The sequence below is a fragment of the Netta rufina genome, assembly GCF_964035555.1.
Source record: "Netta rufina genome assembly, chromosome: Z".
Classification (NCBI taxonomy): Eukaryota; Metazoa; Chordata; class Aves; order Anseriformes; family Anatidae; genus Netta; species Netta rufina.
The window spans coordinates 63,743,628-63,766,215 of NC_140126.1; the positions used below are offsets into that span (position 1 = coordinate 63,743,628).

The 22,588-nt window shown below is 37.3% G+C and overlaps 1 protein-coding gene across 5 annotated transcripts in view; it reads left to right on the forward strand.

The window, feature by feature from the left end:
- Window positions 1-22,588, forward strand: part of BDP1 (BDP1 general transcription factor IIIB subunit) — a 57,898-nt gene that overhangs the window by 13,899 nt on the left and 21,411 nt on the right. For 3 of the 5 annotated variants that reach the window (XM_084305070.1, XM_084305074.1, XM_084305073.1), the window contains exons 10-26: window positions 694-981; window positions 1,202-1,379; window positions 2,473-2,632; window positions 4,582-4,658; window positions 6,634-6,778; window positions 7,472-7,548; window positions 8,150-8,306; window positions 8,732-8,814; window positions 10,419-10,650; window positions 11,140-11,327; window positions 12,011-12,224; window positions 12,727-12,911; window positions 15,530-15,740; window positions 17,256-17,371; window positions 18,039-18,258; window positions 18,796-18,977; window positions 21,290-21,503. In XM_084305070.1, coding sequence (XP_084161196.1) covers window positions 694-981; window positions 1,202-1,379; window positions 2,473-2,632; window positions 4,582-4,658; window positions 6,634-6,778; window positions 7,472-7,548; window positions 8,150-8,306; window positions 8,732-8,814; window positions 10,419-10,650; window positions 11,140-11,327; window positions 12,011-12,224; window positions 12,727-12,911; window positions 15,530-15,740; window positions 17,256-17,371; window positions 18,039-18,258; window positions 18,796-18,977; window positions 21,290-21,503 — 2,927 coding nt within the window. The remainder of the gene's footprint in view (window positions 1-693; window positions 982-1,201; window positions 1,380-2,472; window positions 2,633-4,581; window positions 4,659-6,633; window positions 6,779-7,471; window positions 7,549-8,149; window positions 8,307-8,731; window positions 8,815-10,418; window positions 10,651-11,139; window positions 11,328-12,010; window positions 12,225-12,726; window positions 12,912-15,529; window positions 15,741-17,255; window positions 17,372-18,038; window positions 18,259-18,795; window positions 18,978-21,289; window positions 21,504-22,588) is intronic. The other 2 variants (XM_084305072.1, XM_084305071.1) reach the window with 2 other exon arrangements.

The window sequence follows — 22,588 nt, forward strand, 5'->3', positions numbered from 1 at the left end:
AACTTTAATGGGTAGCTTAAAGGTATTTTGTGGAAAGCAATATATGAATGCTTTTCTACTTCTACTGCATTTTAACTTTCTTACTTAACAGGGGAACAAGTTAGTATACTGATAATAAAAACGATGGGGAAAGGTGTTTGGTGGTTGTCTGATGTTCTGCATGAACTGAAGGTGATGACAAAATGTTCTAGAAAAGGCAGGAAGAATTTTGGAAATGCCTTAAAGCCATAACAGAGGTTATGAATTATTAGCTAGATAATCATTAAAGTTTCTTATGGAAAACAGGAATTATTAATCACAGTACATCTGTTGATCAAAATTACATTTTCTTGACATAGTTTCTGTAACCATTATTACTTCTTTCTACGGAGATACAAAAATTCTGCTTAGGAATAACAATATCCGTTTTTACTGGACTCAAAAATGAATACGTAACCTGGTCAAAAATATAGGAACAAGAAAATTTGTTAAGTGTATTCTTTATTGCCTTTATACTTGTGGAAGTGTTGTCCCCTCTACAGAATGTGTTTTGTGTTTAGTGTTGAAGTAAATCTATGCTGAAGCGTTTCTGTTTTCTGGTAAGATATTGACACTGAAGTATGAATTCACAAAATATTACTAGTGAGAATAGCTTTAAAATGTATGACTCCTAATATTCTACTGATGTATTAACTGGGAACCACATTGTCTCAGTAGCAAAAGCTGCCAGCACAGAAACTCTTGATGATCAAGATGATCTTCAGAAGGCCAGAATTTCTGATGCAGAAACAGAAGCAGATGCTGTTACGGCTGAGAAGGAAAATGAAGAGTCCTTGGGCATTTCGGAACAGGCTGAAGAACAGGTTGCATTAGAGCCAGCACTTGCGAAGAAGAGAAAAAAAAGGAAGAGAAAGGATGATCCTGAAGAGGAAGTGGACAGTGTTCCAGAACAGCTGGCTGTCCCTTCAGAAATTGAAGAGGAAAGGAAATCCTATAAGAAAAGTAAGAGGCAAAAGCACTTTAAATCTAGACACCAAATCTAGACTAAATATATTTTAGGTGACAACATTTTTCTTAAATCATAATAACTGGTAGTCATGCTCTGCTGGGATTTTTTTCTTGTCTTAAATTAACACTTGCTTCACAGTAGCTAGGATACAAGAACTGAAATTCTTAAGCTGCTGCCCAGAATGTCCACATTTATTTAATTCTTTTTTACTAGCAGGAAAAAAAATGGGATGCGATACAAACACTGATGATCGTATTACCTGCAGAGAAGAATTGGACACTGTTATTGAAGAAAAACAAGATGGTCCTCCTGCTAAAGAGGAGGAGAGATTGCAGTCCTGTTTACCAGTGGATGACATAACAGAGAGGGAAAGTGATCTCAGTTTATGCAGGTAATGTTTGTAGTGGAAAGCTTAGGAAAAATAAAAAGTGATTTGAAGTTTTTAGTTGTAATGTAGTTTTATTTTTTTGTAATAATTTTTAAAATTTGTTCTTACTGTCACATTAAGTAGCAGAAAATGGACAGTTTTTTAGATTCTAAGGACAGTGCTGGGTAAGCAGCTTTTAGTTTTTTAGTTTTAGGTTTACATGGTCAATATATTCTCTACCCTGATGCACTGTCCTTGGAAAATAAATTTACGTTAATACCAAAGTTCTATCTAAAACTCCTTTCATCATGAGGTGATAAGGAATGGATGTTCATGAAGCCTGTTGGATTATCCTCACCTCTAATAATTTCTCTTAAAACGCTGCTTGGTAATGTTGTTAGGTATTGTTACTGCACACCTGGAATTTTTTTCTATTTTTAATATATATTGTTGTTGTTGTTGTGGAAAAGGAAGGCTGCTTGGATTTTAGTGTTGAACTTTGGCAGAGGCGGGCTTTTGTTTTCAATCTTGGGTATTCTTTTACTAGAAAAAAAAACAAAAAACAAACAAAAAAAAAATTGTTTTGTTAAACTTTGATATGAAAGCAGTAAATTGAAAAAGTCATTATGAAGCTGTTAGTACTACTTGATCATTTTATATGCTCTATAACTGCTCTGTATAGTCACACTGTAATTGTTTTGTTATTTTATACAGTTTCCCAGAAACTTTTATGTGCTTTAATTCCTCATTGGAAGTACATGAAAGAACAGTATTTGTCCTTGAGCTCAGCATAGTTACAGAAGATGAGGGAAAAAATCGTCTGCATACAGTGTTTATATCAGTAAAGTCTGTTTGTAAAACTATCTAGTCTAGAATACTCAGGTGAGATTTTAACATCTTGCATTGAAAAAGTACAAAAGTTGTTTTAAAGCTCACATCATGGGAATATCACTACAATTTTTCAGATTCTCTGAAAAATATAATTATTAAATATCAAAATTGCATACTGCTGTAAATATAAATTTTTATGTGGAATTTGATCTGTCTGTAAACAAAACTAGCTTTTTATCAGAGTACACTAATGTTGTGGTTTTTATTGTGCTTTTATTGATTTCAGTTTTCAAGATAGCAATGATGTTATACTTGAAACAGAATCTGCTCAGCTGGGAACTCTAAATATCCCAGATGATATATCACAGGAAATCCAGCTTTCAAATTTGCCAGTTTCAAGGATTAGAAATGAAGAAAGACAATCTGAAGAAACTAGAGAAACAATGGTATTTTTATTTTTGTGAAATTCTAACTTCTTAAAATCTTTGTCTTTCTTGTTAAGTGTTTATATAATTCAAAGTTACTTTTTGGTTGTGTTTTTTTTTTTTTGTCATGCTTTTACCATCAGGAGTGAAAAAGGCAACAAGCTTGAGAACAACACCAAAATCTAAATATTTTCAGTGTTATTAGCTGTAATGGGCTGTTATACTAAACTCGTTCAGAGAGTACAGTGCTCATGCCTGCCTTACCTTGCAGACAATTAAAAAAGCTGAACGCTTTGTTTATTCAAAATTAAAGTAGTACAACATCAAAAGTAATGATGTACTGCTTTAGAGCAATTTTCCGTTGCTTGCTAGTGGAACACTGGCAGCTGAGCAGGATGATCATTGCATTGTTTGCGCTGCCTCAGAATGGAAACCTGTCTAAACTTTCACCTGCTGGTACTGCCTGGTTTGAGGTATTCCAGAAAAGATAAGAAACTGGACTAAAATTAAGTGGTCTTTCTTCAGGTATGCTGTAGTCAGTTCCATCAGTTTAGAAACTTCCTGAGATTGCATCTGACTTTTTTTCATAGCCTTTAGTGGGGCTTCTATTCATGATTTATTTGGCAGCTTTTTTTTGCATTTTCCTTTACATTTGTTGTCAACTACATTGTACAGCTGAGACTTCCTTACTTTAATTATTAACTTAGAGAAAAAAAAAAAAAAAAGCATACTCTTCAGATTGCTTTAAGCTTCATGCATGTAGCTTAATGCATTGCACCCTTTATTATGATATAATTTATTATAAATTTATTATAATAAATTATTTATTATGATATGATTTATTATATCATAATATGCATTGCATCCATTATTATGTTCCTGTTCATCATCTTCAAGCTATTCTTGTTTTATAAAACCATTTTTTTCCACTGTTCAGCATTATTTTTTTTCAAGCTGGAGAGTCTTAACCTTACACTTCTCCTTATGTAGAGACTATTCTGTTCCTCTGATAATCATTCTATCCTTGTGCAGTTACGTTGGTTTTGTAACTTAATATACTGTTTGAAGACTTGTATTTGAGCAAATTAATTAATTTTTCTTTGTCTTTCTAGGACAAAGAACAATCTTACGACTCAACTTTACAGTGAGAGATTAGGAAATTTGAAGTATTAGTGTTTACCTAAGGGCAAATCATTCCTGCTTTGGCCTTTTAGATTCTGTTTCCTAAAGCAATGTCTTCGTCATAGTGGAAAACTAACTGCTTACAATCTTCACAAACAGTAAATACCCATGGTTGGGAATGTTAGAACAATGCAATCTCCTGATACTAGTTGGAATGATATTTATAAAAATCAGTGAACTGAACAGGGCAATTCTTTATATACATCTGTCTATCATATGGTACATAGTAGCCAATGTAGCTAAGCTCAGCTCTCTGTCCAATTACTTATGCTGTTTGGCATGTGAAAAGGTAAAAGTAAATGATTTTGAAAGATCTCGATTGTCAGTTCTAACTGGCTTGGCCTGCTGTGGTTGATTTTCTTTACAAGTAATGTGAACAGAGATCTAAAATTAGAAATAACCAACTAGTAATGTGTGAAATGTAATTCTATCAATATGATTAAAGAAATGAATAAAGTAGAGAAATAGTGTTTGCATGCAGCAGATTTTTATCTTAATTCTGTAGATAGGTTCTGTAAAAACTTCACTGTAATTGGGATTAGTTTGCTCTTGTCACATCCCCCTCTTCCCCCCCACCCCCAAGTTATGGTCCATATTCTTTGGGAAACTGGTTTCATACTAGACCTGGAAACTTGCTACTAACCGATATTGCCTAAGGAGTCTGTTATCAGCTTCATTCAGTTAAAAGATGAAGTTACTTTGTGAGCGTTTCTTCTTGTTGTTAACTTACAGCAAAGAGTTCTTCATGTTTATCAATTTCCACACCATTTATTTTTCTTCTTACTTAGAATGAAGACACACATGACTTACATAGACCAGGGGAAGAGCAGAGTGCATCAGAAAGTGATTCTCTGCCTGAAAAAATGTAAGTAGAATTAGATTAACTTGTGGGGGTACTTGTGCTAAACCTGTATTGACTTCTGTCCTGGTTTCAGTTAGAACAGAATTAATTTTCTTCCTAGTAGCTGGTGGAATGCTGTGTTTTGGCTTAGGATGAGAAGAGTGCTGATAACACCCCGATGTTTTAATTGTTGCAGAGCAGTGCTTATACCAAGCCAAGGACACCTCAGCCTTTTGCTCTGTCCTGCCAACAGGCAGGCTGGGGGTGCAGTAAGAGCTGGGAGGGGACAGACCCAGGACAGGTGACCCGAACTAGCCAAAGGGGTATTCCATACCATCTGACGTCGTGCTAAACAATATATAGGGGTGGCTAGCCGGGGGGAGGGAGCCAGACTGCTCGGGGTTAAGCTGGGCATCGGTCAGCGGGTGGTGAGCAATTGCATTGTGCATCACTTGTTTGTACATATTATTATTAGTAGTACTATTATCATCATTGTATTATTATTATTATTATTATTTTCCTGTCTTATTAAACTGTCTTTATCTCAACTCACGGGCTTCACTTTCCATTTCTCTCCCCCGTCCCAGAGAGGGAGGGGGGAGGGTGAGCGAACGGCTGCGTGGTGTTTAGCTGCCAGCCGGGTTAAACCACGACAACTTCATTTGGGTATAATTGTTTCACTGGAGTAGGTTCAACAACATAGTAGATTGTGATGATATTTTTTCATATTCAGGGAAGTTTTTTTTGATAGAAATTCTGATTGCTGAGGAGCAAATGATGCTTTGACTAAAACGTAATGTTTGGACATGAGAGAGGATTAACTGAGCTTAGAAAAAAGCTAGTCCCTCTACACTGAATAACAGCAAGAAACTTTTCTGAAGAAATGTTGTGATTTTATGGGTGAGCCTTTGTTGGGAAAGTTGATCTTGAAAAAGGACTTCACTGTGTTCTCTGAAAGTGGCATATGGCCATCAGAGCTTATTAGCTGCACACAGCCCGTGTGCTATATTGAAACGTTCCTGACTGGAAATTTTTGCTCTTTGGAATTCGAGAGTGTAAGCTGAGACATACCTTTCCAGAAGGTACCCCGCTCTGTTTCAGCTGCACTCCTTTATGAGGTTAATCTTTGTGACTATTTCCTGTACTTATCTATGTAACTGAGCAGTGATGTTTAAACAACTCTGTGCTCAAAGTTTCCATTCTATATGATCAGAGATGTAATAATCAATGGTATAATTCTTTAAAGTTGATTTTGAGATGGTCTACTAGTTTATGCTAAGGTAGAAACTCTTTTCAATATGAAAGTTTCATGCTTCTGCTGTTAGCTTACAGATGGGCAACTCATTTCTAAAGGCGATCAAAGTTTCATTTACCCTGTCCTGGGAAGAGGATAAGAAAAAGTAGTAGTTTCCAATCTGAAGATTATCACTCATCTGTAGGGCTCTGGCAAGTAGCATCTGAATCCTGAGATTCTGTATTGCAATAGTTAATAGGATACAGAGATTGATACATGTACCCCATTCTTCAACAGTGTATGGTACTCAGCAGTAGGACAGAGTTTGTCAATAGCAGTTCATAGTTCTTGAGCAGGGTAGCTTTGAAAGGGGATAGAGGGACAGAAAAAGGGATTAGCAAATTTTGTATGTCAAATAGATCTGCTGTACTTTGGAGCAGACTTGTTGTCTCTGTTGAATTCAGTAAGCCTGTTCACACTGGTGTCAACTGTGAATCCCTAAAAGAATTATTCCTATTTATTGAGAATCAAGAAATGCTTCCTTCAAGTATTTTTAAGTAGATTGCACTGAAGGCCATCAAAGGTATTAAGGTTTATTTGAGATTCTGTGCTTAAAGTAGTAATGTATATTATATTTTTCTGCTATTACAGTTTTTTTCAGTTTATTGGTACTACCAATGCAGTTTGTACTGCTCTTAAAGTACATCTTGGACCATGTAGTGTTTTAGTAATAGTAATATAAACTATGCCTTTTTATGTCTTAAGTAAAACTGAAAAGCCAGCAGAGAGAGGACACTTGCAAAGACCTAAACCCAATTTCACAAGATCCTCAGGAAAGAAAGAAGCAGCAAACCAAGAGAAAATGGAGGCCGAGACTTCCTCTCCAAAACTTGTGAACACAGCTGAAAAGGTCAGAAAGAGAAATGTTCCTTAATATGCTATGCACTTGTTGCTGTATCCATTTTGATCAGTGCTGATCCTGTAGACAAACTGCAGTGTAGTGCGTAAAATTCTGAGAACTACCTCTGAGGTATCTATCTATGCATTTGACCAAGATTTCTTGCTTTTTTTTTTTTTTTTTTTTTTTTTTTTTTATTTGGGACCGCGTTAATTTTCTTCATAATAGCTTGTGTAGTGTTCTATTTTTGGATTTGTAATGAAAATAGTGCTGATGAATGTTTTAGTTATTGCTGAGCACTGCTTATACAGAGTCAAGGGCTTTTCTGTTTATTGAACTATCTGCTATAAAGTAGGCTAGAGGTGCATGAGAAGCTGGGAGGGACATAACCAAGACAGATGACCCCAGCTGACCAAATAGACATCCCATACCGCAGGACATTGTGCTCAGCATCAAAGTGCTGGGAGGTGTTTGCCAGGGCTGCTGCTGTGGAGGGACTGCCTGTGCATTAGTGCTGGACAGTTGAGTTTTGCATCCCTTGTTTTTTCTTGGTTTTGATTTTCTTTTGTTTATTTTTTTGATGCATGAAGCTGTATGTCAACCTGTGAGTTTCTTAACTTTTACCCTTGCGATTTTCTTCCCCTCCATCCCTCTTGGGGGAATGTGAGTGGCTGAGTTAAACCACACCTCTTGCCTTAATTACAGGGCTCTGAGCAAGACAGTAGAAGAAACAGAGATGAAGTCACAGAATTGGAGAATATGGATTTGGATACGAAATCTGAGTAAGTATTGAGATCACTTTTCCGGTTTCATTAGTATTAACTGTCCATAATTGTTACTTCATTCTGCATAGTGCTGTTATAAAAAGACAACAGTGAAGTCAAAAACTTAATATGAATCTTAAAATCAACTTTGGCATTTTCTTGGATGATTCCAGTAGTGGTACTACAGTAGAAGATACATGCTGCTTTTCTGGGAAATTGCAGAAAGTATTACTTTATAAAGTACAAATGTTATTTGGAATTTGGGTGGAAAAAAAGGTGATAACAATGGCTTGGCTATCCTCCCACCCCATCTACCGGTTCATGGCTCCATTTCTGACACTTGCCGGAGCAGGAGTGGCATGTAGTCTATTTGGGTTCCTCACTTGTGTGATAACTTCATATCTTTTCAATAATTAGATAAATGAAGTTTCCACACCCTTAAGACTGAATATAGCTTGGTACTAATGTGAAGGAACTTGCATAATTGTATACAAATCCTTCTAAAGACAACTCAGTGTAATATTGACTCCCAGTGAAGAAAGTTGCACAACTCATTGAATATAAGGCTTGAATATTTGAATATAAGAATAAATTTCATTGTTTTGAATCCTTTGTGCAGAGAGCCTGAGAAAACTGTAATTGGAATGACAAGAGTTAGAGGATGTCGACAGAGATTTAAACCTAATGTTACAAGAGCATCTGGAAGGAAAGAGCCTGAGAACAGTTCAGGAAATGATAAAATGTCTCATCCAGAGTCTGAGGAGGGAACTAAAAAGGTACTTTGTGGAGTAAGATAACTGGAAATAATATGTTAGCTAGGAACCTGTTGGGCAACATTCTTCTTTTTTTTTTTTATTTTTAACTTCTTTTTTTTTCTTTTTCTGAATATGACCAGGAATCAGCACTTACTTAACCAGTAGTGACTACGATTACTGTGTAGGGACCTCAGCTTAGCTGGGAGATTGTCACATAAATAGTATATGCCAGTAATCTCTCATGTCCTACAGCAAACACAGCTTTGTTTGTCTGAACTAGATTTTACTGCACCTTTCTGACTGTGTGAAATGTAGTGTGTAAGAGTCCGTATCTGTCATGAGAAACCCATTTTGCATCCTGTTAAGGATAGTTACCTGATCTATTATTAAGTGCAGCATTACCTAATGGAAAATAATTAATGTTTTAATGTTCTATTTCTATTCAGAATATTGACCAAAGTAATAGGTCTGATACTACCAGCGGAGAAGCTGCAGAAAAAGATGATAAAATCGTGGAGACAGTGTCTCAGTAAGTATGTGAAAAATGAAAAAAACAAACGAACAAACCACCAATGTGTTACTTTCCAACAACTTGCTGTACTTCTCATGTCTGGTAATATTACATAGTATGGTAGTTGTAGAAGTTTCTTGAGAAATTTCTGCAATGAGATAGAAATTGAGGGAAACTTTTTTTCTTTATGCATGAAATGAATTAACCATTTTTGTGTATAAAGCAGTTCTTTTAAATGAAACATCAATCATGATGAATGCAAAAAAAAAAAAAAAGGAAAGCTAGTCCTTTAAAAACTATAACAAGCTTTCTTTAATAGCTTTAATACTGAAGTACCATTTCAGCGGCAGAAACTGAGTATTTAAACAATACTAATCAGTGCTTATTCTTAAAGTGTTGTTCTTAAATCACAGAATCATGTAGAGACCTCTAAGATCACCTAGTCCAACCTATGAGCTAACACTAACCAGTCCTCCACTAAACCATATCACTAAGCTGTCTAAAATGTCTAGCTATCTAAATGTCTTCTAAAGACCTCCGGAGATGGTGACTCAACCACTTCCCTGGGCAGCCTGTTCCAATGCCTAACAACCCTTTCAGAAAAGAAGTTCTTCTAATATCCAACCTAAACATCCCCTGGTGCAACTTCAGCCCTTTCCCCCTCATCCTGTCACCAGGCAAGTGAGAGAATAGACCAACCCCCACCTCACTACAGCCTCCTTTAAGGTTCCTGTAGAGAGTGATAAGGTTGCCCCTGAGCCTCCTCTTCTTTAGACTGAACAATCCCAGCTCCCTCAGCTACTCCTTGTAAGATGTATTCTCCAGACCCCTCACCAGCTTCCTTGCCCTTCTTTGGACACAGTCCAGCATCTAAAGTGTTAGGTGTCTTTCACAAGGGGGGAAAAAGTCTAGTGTGGACAATTTTATGTGAAGGTAAATTAAGAAGTATTTCCTTTATTTCTGTTCAGTGGAGAAATTACAGCTATAGTGTAAGAGGAGAAATGTGTTTTATAAGAGATTGAAAAATACAAAAAGCTTTTTCTACTACATCGTAAAGGGGAAAATAGCAGTGTGGAGGACAGGTGAACTGGGTTTAATCAGGTAGAAAAATAATTCATCGGTTGCTTCTTTCATCATTATTCTTTCTCGATATTCTTGCTATATAACTTGGCTCTCGGGGTGTAAATGCATAGAAGCATCTGGTAGTTGTAGGTGCATCTGATATAAATAACTCAAAGAATATATTATGTCAGTAAGATTATGGAATGTTTATGATTTAAACATGTCATACCCTTCATTAAACTAGGTGCATTTGCCCCTAAACCAGATACAAAAGAATATAAGAAGAGCCATTATGGGTCAAGAAACTGTCTAGCATGGTATTCTGTTTTCAGTGGGGAAAGACAAAGAACAATGCAAGCATGAATTCTTACTTCTCAAGTACTTTTTCAGTCTAAGACAGACACTTCTAACTTCGTTGTTTCATGAACTTAGGAATACATAGCTCCACTTTTAAGAAAGTGTGTCTTAATAAATGCTTGAAAAAATGAAAATATCATTTCTTTGGAACTCTTACAATTTTAAATGTCTTAGATACTTACAGATCTTATATATTTTTCCAGGTCTAATGAAATAACCTGTTCACAAGAAGACAGCAAACTGAGTGTGCTGAAACCAACACCTCTAAAGAGAGGCCGAATGCAGAGACCAAAACCAAATCTAGGCAGAACTGTTGCACGGAAAGATGACCGATCACATGAAAAAGATGCTGAAGAGGAGAAAGCTGAAAATGGAGAAGTAGAAAAGGGTGTGATACACCATAGAGATGAAGACAGTGGTTCGTGCCTCAAAAGTGTAAGTTTCTTGAACAGCTGCATATACTGCATAGGTTTTAGTGGGGGCCCAAACAGAAGCTTTTAGTAATAAATATCTAGGTGCATACTGCTTAAGTTGTAAGCCTGGCATTTGTATAACAAATTATTTCAGGATAAACTGAATTGTCATAGAATTTTCTAACTCCTGCATTTAGATTCTGTTTTCCATGGAGAGAGAGATTGTATCCCACATTGTTGTGTTATGGGTGATACAGCTGTGAAAAGAGAAGTGTGTATAGAAAGCATGGTCTTGGAAAAGAGACCATTTCAGGTGGAAAGTATACAGAAAAATAACATTTTTAATTTTTAAAGTATAAAGTGGTTTTAGTTGAATGCACGGGAAGTGAGGGATCTTTTAGAGCATTTTTGTAAGAGCTACTGAAAAATAACCTTTTGTCCTCCTGCCCTTCTAAAGCAGAGGTTGGCCAAATTTTTTTCCTTAATTGAGTGAAACTTTTATTCCCCATAGGATGTGATGGTTCACGAAGACCTACAGCCATGCATCGTGATGTTAGAAAGGGATGTTTCAGCAGATTCTGAGTTGAACTCATTACGTACAAGGCAGTGCTCCCAAGAAAAGTCCTCAGAAGCTGGAGGCTGTGAAAGTGAAAAGGGATCTTCAGATGACATGAAAGTTGTTTCAGATTTCAATGCAGGGTAAGGTTATTTTTTAAACGGAGTAAAGGGATAGTTCAAAGCCATCAATATCTCTAGGCATTCCATGCTTTTACATTCAACTCCAGAATCAAATACCTTGTCACAGATATAAAACTTGCTTTTAATCAGGATTATACTATACTTAAACAAAACAAAATCCAAGAAGTCATGGTGATTCTAGTTTTCAAATAAATATCTAAACGTTACTGAATTCCTGTGCTTATCTTCTCCATGTTGGTTCTACCAGTACATACCCGTATCCTTACCTAAATCCCCAAGTGTAGGGCTTGGTTTCCTATTAAGCTGTCTGTAGAAAATAATAAATAAAGAAATCTATTGTGTAGTTCTGGCCATGATGAGACAAAGAAAGGAATTTTTAAAATACTTACGTTCCTCTTAGAGTGTGACTGGAAGTTGCAGTTGTTCTGAAATCAAACATCAAAGTCCTGTATCTTATAAATAGGTCAGCAAAGATAAGTAAAAAAAAAGAAGCAACGTGTTTCTTTTGTGTGTTTGATATGTTCTTTTTTCACAATGTTGATAACTTTGCTGTTGCTCTGAGAAAATTACTGTGTTTTATTTGGCTACTGCAGTGGACAAAACTGCATACGAGTATGTAACATATGATTTGGAGAACTAGTGCTGTCCCATGCCTTTGACTGTTGTTCTTTTTGCTTTCACAGGGAGTCTGGTCCTGAGAAGCAAGAGGAAAAAAATGGTGCTTCATCAGCACGGCTACTGAGGAGTCGATTCCAAAGACCAAAGCCAAATTTAAGAACAATAACTAGTAGAAAGGAAGTACTCGATGTAAATAAAGATGTATCACAGAAGCATAATAACAAAGAAGAAAGTTTGATGCAGTGTGATGGTGAATGTGGTAGCCTGCCTGACACAGATGTAAGGCTTTTCTTTTTCCCCCTTTTAGTTGGATTTCAACTTTTGAGTTTATGGAACTGAAAGAAACATCTGATGATTTAAAAACAAAACAACACAGATTAATCTTTTCAGAAATAATCTTTTTTCTAAAGTTAGGATTTTGTATGTGAAAACTGCTGTACTTGAGCAACACGTGTGAGGAACACGTACAATCCATTCTGTATTTCCTGTTATATGTACAGATATCTTTTTGACTTGGATTTGTAGAGATGTTAGGGAAATAAAAGTGCTAATAAAAGATGGCAAAGAAGAAATCTAGATTTCAAGGTATTTTAAGAGACAAATATGTGTTCTTGGAAAGCCTGGGAGGTTACCAGTGAGCAATTAGATGAAGGTGGCCTAATTTGACAGGAAACACTTTGGGGAGTGATTAGCACAGAACTTTATGGACAACATAACATACCTTATTTTTGGTTTTATATCTTGACTTTTTCATTTGTGTTTTTTTTTTTTTTTCTTCCAGAAAGCTGGAAAACGTGAAGTCCTGCAATCATTGGAATCCTTAGGAAAGGAAAAGTCATTTGGCCCTCTGGATGCTTCTGAGAGGCAAAGTTGTAAGTCCCCACAGACACTTTCAAGATCAGAGGATGGTGAATTGAAGTCTTACCTACCTGTAGAAAAAGATGGGACCTCAACTACTACTGTTGGGTAAGGGCGTAGCTAGTCAGTTTCATTCTTCATTTAAAACACAGGCATTTTAAAAGGAAATCATTGTGCTGATGGATTTCTAATTGGCAAATAAAGTCTAATAAAAATACTGAATGAGGTGTCAGCTCTCATAGTATCAACACTAGTTATATTAAAACTCCAGTTATTGGTATTCTAAGTATTAAATTAATGAGCATTAATTTTAGGATCATAGAATGGTTTGAGTTGGAATGGACCTTTCAGGATTGTCTTGTTCTAACTGCCCTGCCATTGGCAGAGTCATCGTCCACTAAATCAGGTTGCTCAAAGCCTCATCCAGTGTGGTATTTGAACACTTTTATGGATGGAGCATCCACAGCTTCTCTGGACAACCTGTTTCTGTATCTAACCACCATCATAGTAAAGAATTTCTTTTTAATATCTAATCTAAAGCTCCTCTCTTTTAGTTTAAAACTGTTAATACATGTTCTATCATTACAGACCTTGGTAAAGTCTTTCTCTGTTACAAGCTCCACTTTAAATGTTGAAAGATCTCCCAAGAATCTTTTACAGGCTGAACAACCCTAGAAACAACCCTAGAACTGTCTTTCTCCATAGGAGAGGTGCTCCAGCCCTTTGATTCACCTTTGTGGCCTTCCATTAAGGGATTACTGACTCCAACAGGTCCATGTCTTTTGCTTTGGGTCCTAGAACTGGGTTCAGTGCTCCAGGTGGGGTCTCACTAGAGCTGTGCAGAGGGGGATAATTATCTTCCTCAACTTGCTGGCCATGCCTCTTAATGCAGCCCAGGATACAGTTGGTTTTCTTGGCTGCAAGTGCACATTGCTGGCTCATATCCAATTTCTCATCCCCAATTTCTTCTCCATGGGGCTGTTCTCAATCAATTCAGCCCTAACTCTGTACAGATAGTGAGGATTGCCCTGACCCAGGTGCAGAACCTTGGACTTGGCTTTGTTGAACTCCATGAGGTTTACGTGGGCCCACTTTAGCATGTCCAGGTCCCTGTGGATGTCATCCCTATCCTTCTAGGGGATCAGCTGCACCACTCACCTGGTGTTGTCTGCAGACTTGCTGAGCGTACGCTCAATCCCACTGTCTGTGTCATTAACGAAGATATTAAGTGTTATTGCTCCCAGTATGATCTTTTAAGGGACAATGCTTGTTACTGGTTTCCATTTGGATATTAAGCTGTTGATGGCAGGTCTTTGGATACGTGCATCCAGCCAATCCATCTAATAGTCCATGCATCAAATCTTTATCTTTTGTGTTTAGAGGCAAGGGTGTTGGGGACTGTATCAAAGGCATTACAGATATCAAGGTAGATGACATCAGTTGCTCTTACTTTATTGTCCAGTGCAGTCACTCCATTGTAGAAGGCCACTAGGTAAGTGAGGCATAATTTGCCTTTTGTGAAGCCATGTTGACTGTCTTACCACTTCCCTGTATTCAACATGTCTTCACATAGCTTCCAGGAGGATCTGCTCAGTGATCCTACCAGGCATAAAGGTGAGGCTGACTGGTTGGTAGTTCCCAGTGTCTTCTTTCATACCTTTTTTTTTTTTAATTATTATTTTTATTTTTTAAATGGATGTGATGTTTCCCTTTTTCCAGTCACTGGGGACTTAGTGCCATGACTTTTCAAATGTGACGAGGAGTGGCTTAGCCAGTTCATCTGGCATTTCCCTCAGGACCCTGGGATACATCTCATCTTATGTCCCATGGACATCCAGCTTCCTCAGGTGGTCTTGAACCAGATCTGTGATGGGTGGGACTTCATTCCCCCAGACCCTGGCTTAAGTTTCAGGGACTTGGGAGATGTGAAAAGAGCAGTTGTCACTGAAAACTGAGATAAAGTGGAGCACCTCAGCCTTTCCCATGTCAGATTGATTCCCAGGTTCATCAGAAGGGGTACGATTTCTATTGTGTTTCTTTTCTGACTGATGTCCCTATAAAAACCCCTTCTTACTGTTGTTCTCGTCCCTTGCCAAGTTTAGCTCTAGCTGAGCTTCAGCTTACCTGATCTGATTCCTACATTCCTGGGCAGTATCCTAGTATTCTTTTCAGTGTGTTTGTCCCTACTTTCACTGTCTGCATTTCCTTCTTCCTAGGCAGTATCCCACTATTCTTACCATTCATGGTATTCATACCACAAGGTATGAAACCAACAGGATTTCAGTGATGGTGATCAGACTGTAGCTTTCCAGATGGACAGTATCTATCAGCTCCTGTTTGTCTCCCATGCTGTGTGCATCGGCATAGAGACAATTCAGATGAGTTGTCAACAGTCTCGCCTTCCTGGTAAAATCTTTTTTTTAGGCATTCATCCCTTCTCTTGTAGGTGCACTCTTTTACCTTACTGCTTGTGAGTATAGAGGAATTACAAGGCATTAATTCTTAATTCTGTTGTGGAAGAAATTAGGAGATGAATGGTTTGAAATTTTTGCTGAAACAAAGGTTTGTGTGCATAACTTACACTCAACAGAACTTTACGTTTATGTGATGTCTTTTAAAAACTAAGCTGTGTTCTGTATGTTAATTTAATTAACCTGTGTTTTTAATGACATGCTTTTGTATTAAGTTTCAGAATTTTTTTTTATTTCTATATGACTTATTGATAGAAAAAATACAGCTCAAGAAGAAAGTAAACAAACACTTCTTCAACCTGTCCAGTTTGTGAGGGCCCGATTCCAGAGGTACAGGCCAAAATTGGGAAGAGCTGGTGGAAAGAAGGAGTTACAGATATCAGAAGATAATGAAGGGCAGAACAAGTCTGAAGCAGACGAGTTGGAACTGCAAAAAGATGAGTCTACCAGTCCTGTGTCTGCCATGGTACGTCTGGGAAGAATAATTACTTTGCTTTCAAAAATGTGGCTCCAAGTTGCATGTTCTATCTTCTGAAGCTGTATTAAAACATTTAAGTTGCATTCTCTGAGGCAGAGAGACCATATGATAAGAAAGTAATTCCCCAAACCATCATATGCTGAGGTTTTGTAGGTACGAGATCAGTGAAGTCTACAACTTGTAGTATTAATGTCTTCTGAAAACTGAGATCTTACTTTGCTTAGACTACATGATAAAAAAAAAAAAAAGGTTTATGCACATTTAGGTAAATAGAATAAAAGTTTCTTCTATATAAAAATAGGTTTTTATTGCTCATTTCATCTTTTCTGTTTAGATTATTAAAATTTGTGTTGAGGAATCCAGAAAGCATCAAGAGAAGGCAGAGTATAGCTATTTTTCTGTAAGAGTGAGTTAAGGTTTTATTAGTTTTGTAAACTTCAGCTTCACCATTATAGTGCCTGACACTTCTCTACTTTACACAGGTAAATAGTCATATTTACATACACTGTGTGTCTCACAGACACTTTACAAGGCACTGTTAAAGGTACTGAAATCCTTGACAGCCAATATAGCATCAACTCTCTGTATTCATTTTGTGGGTTGCACATGAATCATGTCATGGCTGTCTCTTTGTAGACTCTACTTAAATCTCAAACGTAGCTAAGCTTTATAAGAGTGACTCATTTTTTTTGGAGTGGTTGTAGCTCTTTTTATTCTTGAACCCATGCAGAGCTAGCTTGGAATGCTTGTGTGCTGTATTCCCAGAGCAGAGCATGAGCACACTGCCCTTGTTTCGGTGCCACGGTAGTATATCACTCCCAGCTGAGAGAGTTGCTTGTGGTTTGGCTTGGTCTATTCTAGACCTCTGTGGCCTGTGAACCATGCATGTACATCTGCTTTGTCCTGCACAAATGCGCAGATTCATAGCTGGTCTGATGCTTTTCTATACTAATGAACCTGTCTCAGACTTGGAGAGATGATGGATGTGTTTGAGCAGTTTCTTTGTGGAACCAGTGTGGCAAATACAGAATTAAAACTAACGAACCCTTCAGAAACTGAGGTTATGTTGTGGTATGTTGGATGTATCTGTATCGTATGTGAGAGCATCTAAATTTCAAAGGTTTTTCCATTTGCAGAAGTATTTTTTTTTTCCCTCATGCCTTGTATGATAGAGTTGATTGAATGCTAAATAGAAGAGTGCTACCCACTTGTTTGAGTGCTATTGATAGTGTTTACGAGCCTAACTGTAGGTAGCACAGGACTGAAAAGAGCTATGTTCCCACTTGCCTAGAAATTGCATTACGTGCTCAGGAAGATTACTCCCTATAAACAGCATGATTTCTTTTTTCTTTTTTTTTTTTGATTCAAACTGGGAAATTAATGCAGAGATGTACATGTAGTTAGTATTTTTATAAATGCACTTCTGTTTTAAAACCTTGTTTGATTCTCCTTTTTTCTTTGTGCTACGTTGCATAATGTTTTTATTTTTACTGCAAATCAAAGGGTGAAAATGAAGCTGTATTACATCAAGCAAATGTATTGAGCAATGAGGAACAGACACTGAAGGAAGCGCCTCAGGTGCCGTGTATTTCTGAAAACATACTGCATGAACAAAGCAGGTGAGATTAGAGTTTAGCAAAAATCACATGTGAAAAGTTTTTATTTGTTGCATAATAAGACACTTTTGCAAGAGTCAATTCTTTTGTTCATTTTGAGCTGACTTTCTGTGATGCTTAGGTTTCAATGCCTACAGGCAGCTTTGTCCCATGTTTTCAGAGTACTCTTTAATTAAGATGAACTACTTGTCATTGGCTATCTGGCAAGTACTTGATCTTGTGGCTCTTTTGATGAAGCTTTTCTTTTACTGGGTTTGTATTCCATGTACAGTGGTCATACACATAACAGATAAATTTTGGAAAATATTATATTTGTCTTTTATTGATCTCAATCTGCTGTCCTATTTTACTGTCATTCTTGATAAATTATGGGTTTAAGCATGTGTTAGCATGTAGAATCTTTGTTGGTATGCTTAGCAACACAAATTTCTTGGTATTGAAAATGTATTGATAAGTCTTGTTACTCTTCCTTACATGTTAACCAGAACCAAAAATGAGAAATTTGCTTGACAAAATATTTTCTTGATTTTAAGTAGGATACAATGTATTAGAATTTCTAATACTTTTGTGTTGATTCAAAACTTAATGAATGCAAAAATGCTATTTTCCCTCCCCAACCAAAGTCAAGCAATGCTATTTATTTTCTAAAAAATTTGTTTAAATACACTAGTGCTGAACAATCCACTTCCCAAGAAGGCAAGCTGGGTGCTCTGAAATCAGCACAGCTCATAAGGAATCGATTTCAGAGGGCCAGACCAAACCTAGGAAGAACATACAGTGAAAGAGAATCTCCAGTGGCACACAATCTTGCTGCTCCAATTGAGGAAGAAGCAAATAAAGGAAAAAATCTTCCTGTAGCAGAAGACTCTGAGGAAACTCTTTCCTTAAACGTGAGAATTCTGTCCAGATATTTCTTACTATACTTTCTGATGCTTGTCTTTGCACCAGCTGTTTTTGAGGCATCTGAATAAGCTGTTTTAAACCTATAAATTAATTTTGGAACGGTGAGAATTACATTCTTGTTTCATACTTGTGCTGTTACAAGAGGTTTTTTTTTTTTAAATTATGTATTAATGCCACATAATATGTGGGCTTCTGTTACCAAATTTAAAGACCTGTCCTGCTTGTCCTTTAAACTTTGAAAATTCAGTCATGTACATTGTAAATGTTTACCTGTAGCACATGCTCCTTTTGCTGGGTTTCTTCTGATCCCCTTGGTGGTTGCTTATGAAAGACTATTGATTCTAGTATATGTTTTATTAAATATCTCCTTTAAACAAACAAGGAGCAGTGATGTATGCCATAAACTGTTTGCTTAAAAACTTTCAAAATTTTGTCTCAAATTGTCTGGATCATAACTTGCAATGCTTTATTTTACAGTTGATCTATTTTGTATTAATATATATATTTTTTTTTCCAATTTTAAGGATGACATGGAAAGACTGTTGTTTGTGGGTAATTTGGCCAAGGATGACAGTCTAGACATGAATCCAAAAACTCTGTGGTCAGAAACACTCTATTCCCCTAAAAAATCACCGAATTGCCACAGCAAGGGAGAGCAACATCTAATTACACATCCTATAGGGAACATTCAAGATTCCACCAAAAGGTAAAAATCCCTGTTGATAAAATAAAATGTTCTTTAAAAAGCTGGTGTGTTTTTCCACTCGTTTCCATTCAACACTTGAATTTTTGAAGTGCAGGCTCTGAGCTGTTAGGTCTTAGATGCTATAAGCTGTGAAGGTCACTAGGTGGCATTCTTACGTGATTTAAGAGTTTTTAGCAGATTTGTTCTCAAGGCAATTTTCCTTATAAGAAGGTATTTCACAAGTGGGAGTTTGAGCAAGTAGAGTTTCTGTCTCAATTTCTTACTAATACCCTCTTAGGTGCAGTGCAGTACACATGTGGATCCTTGAAGACTGCAGCGCAACTTGCCCTTACTTATAAATGAGAACATTGATGGGCTTGTTGTCTTCGATGTATTCTTAGTCTCTTCAATTTTTTTTTTTCAGGCAGAGAAATTCATGCAGTTATGCGCAGTGACATGATCCTTTAGGAGGGATGCTTTTTATGTATGTGGCATAGAAAGCAGATAGTGCCATTCACAAACATTCATTTAACAATTGAGTTACATCTTTTGCTCACTATTTACTGATATGGAGCAACCTTGCATGAGTTCATTTTTCTATTCTCTGAAATCATATCCCACAGTCTTTATGCAAGTGTTCACAAGACAAGGGATTTGTTTGTCTTTTTTGCTTCTGTGATGGGGGGAATTTTGCAGAATCACAGAATGGCTGAGCTTGGCAGGAACCTCTGGAGGCAGTGTGGTCCAACCTCCCAGCTCAAACAGGGCCACATGGAGCAGGTGGCCCAGGACCATGTCCAGATGGCTTTTAAAGATCCAAATCCAAAAGGAGGGAGACTCTACAGCATCTCCAGGCAGCCTGTGCCAGTGCTCAGGCACCCTCACAGTATGGAAGTGTTCCCTGATGTTCAGAGGGAAACTCCTGCGTTTCAGTTTGTCCCGTTTGTCTCTTGTTCTATGACTAGACACCACTGAAAGGAGACTGATTTTTGTCATCTTCGTGGCCATTTGTTGGGCTCTTTCCAGTAAGTCTATGTCTCTCTTGTACTGCAAAGCTCAGAACTGAACCCAGCACTCCAGCTGTGGCATCAACAGTGCTGAGTGAGGGAAAGATCACCTCCCTCCAGCTGATGGCAATATGTCACCTAATGCAGCCAAAGATGCCATGGGCCTTTGCAGGAAGAGCACATCACTGGCTCATGCTCAACTTAGTGATCACCAGAACCCCCAGGTCCTTCCCTGCCAAGCTACTTTCCAGGTGGGTGGGACCCCAGCCCGTACTGGCTGTTGTTCCTCCCTAGGTGGAGCTTTCCTTTACTGACCTTCATGTGAATCCTGTCAGCCCACTTCTGCAGTGTGTTGAGGTCTGTCTGGATGGCAGCATGACCCTTTGATATATCAGGCACTCCTCCCAGTTTTGTGTCATCTGCAGTTTCGCTGAGGGTAGGCTCTTCTGCATCATTCAGAGATGATAAGCTGGGCTGGACCCTCTGTTGACCCCTGAGATCCAGTCTTAGTTACTGGCCTCCACTGAAACTGTGCCACTGATCACTGCTTGCAGGGCCCAGCCATTCAGCCAGTTTTCAGGGCATCTCCTCGTCTGCTCATCCAGCCCATAACTTACCAGTCTTTTTATGAGGATATTAGGGAAGAAGTATTGGAAGCCTTGCTGAAGTCGTGGTAGACAATATCATCTGCTTATCATAGAAGGTTGTCCGGTTGGTCAAGTATGACTTCCCTGCTGTGAATCCATGCTAAATTCTCCAAGTCAGCTTCTTGTCATTCATATGCCCATAAATGTTTTCCAGAATTAGTTGTTACATCACTTCGCCAGGAACTGAGGTGAGGCAGACCAGCTGGTAGTTCCCTGGATCTAAAAAGGATTCCCTTTTCTACCTTGCTTAAAAGTATGTTTAAAAGCTCAAGGTTTCTGTCTTACTGATTTGAATGTGCTTGAAGAGATGTGAGAATTTTATCCTATTTAAAAGCAGTAGTACCTTGAGCACTGGAATTCATGCAGATAGCGTTCCTATAGTTGGTTGATGTGGGGAGCCTATGGTAGTGTAGCTGAAACTTTACCTAACATCTTAATGATGTTTCCTACCTGAAAGGTTTTTCTAAAAATAAACAGAAAGGTCCACTACTGCAGAAAAGCAAGTTATATCATTTTTTCATTGTTTTTTATTCCCTTAGTCAAATCAGAATAAGTAAATAAAAATGCAGAATACTTAAATTCATTTCTGGCTGTATGTTCTAAATATTTGATAATGACACAATATCATAGAATGTGTTTTATAATGATGAGAACTAACAGTTGAAAAATATTTTTGTAGGTCTAGTGTTAATTTAAGTTCTGGAGAAGAAAGTAAACAGTGTGATACAAAACCTTTGCATGAAGCAAGGGAACCACTCACGAACCCACAGCCAAACCTAATGAGAGTTCAGAGAAAAAGAGGTCATCCTGAAGAAAGTAGAAGAGATGAGAACAATGTCAAGATAAGAAATTCAGAAGAGTATTTATTGTTAGAAAAAACAGATGTATCAATGGTAAGTACTGATCATGAGAGTTTTGAACCAGTTTATACCTCAGCTCTTGTATTCTTAGAACTCATAGATGACAGGAATCCAGTATATGTCTATGAAAGGTTAAAGGAGATACTTTCGGTTTTGTAATTCACCATTGGAAATGATGCTGAATTAATGGGCTTAAAATCTAAAAGCTGTGGAACTATTGTCTTAAGTTTTGCAGTTTATATGCAGAAGTTTGCCTTATCATAAATAGTTACTAATGCTGTTGTGAATAAATTTAATGTTTGTTATTCTTTGAGCAATATATTTTAAGGCAGCTTTCTAATATCAAATGCTACCTAAAATCCATATTTTTTAGTAGCATGGATCAACTTTTTAAGTTGATACATAGGCGAACAACATATTCAGACTTTGTTCTACTTGAATTCTCTCTAGTCCTGAGCTAGCCCAGATTGTTTCCTTTTCTGTTACAAGTTGCAGTAAGTGAATCAAGTTTATCTGGTGATTCTTGTTTTTGGGACAGATCACTAAAATCTCTCATTTATTTTAGCCAAGTACCCATAATTGATGGAACTATACTTACTAATGTGTTTTTAAAAAATTACGCATTTTGAGCAGAATTGTGTACTGTTTTTAAGTGACAATTGTATTCCATCCCAAGTAGCTGTTTTTGTGAGAATAGATACATGTAGAAACTTTGTGAAAGGAAACACTGTAAGTGAGCAAAGTTCTGGGTTTCCTGAAACTACAGTTCCTACAGAGGAAAAAGAAAGAGCCTTGATGTAATCCTGCTTAATAGAATATTGCTTAGGGTATATTTCTGTGTGTGATTGAATAACACTTAAACTCCATTCTGCAGTAGTTTTTTCTTCCCAGTTGGTTCCCAGGGCAGACAAAATAACTTTTCCTTCCCTCATGTTGTTCTCTAAAATAAATAAGTAGTTTCAGAAAACGTAAAGTAATTCATCTTTCCAGTTGAAGTTTTGCTGCTTGTGATAAGATGAGCACGGACTTGGTATGCTATTTAGTACCAGTGGGAAATTCAGGCATCATAGATAACACAATCTAATGACAATTCTACTTTAAGCAATGAAGAAAAAAAA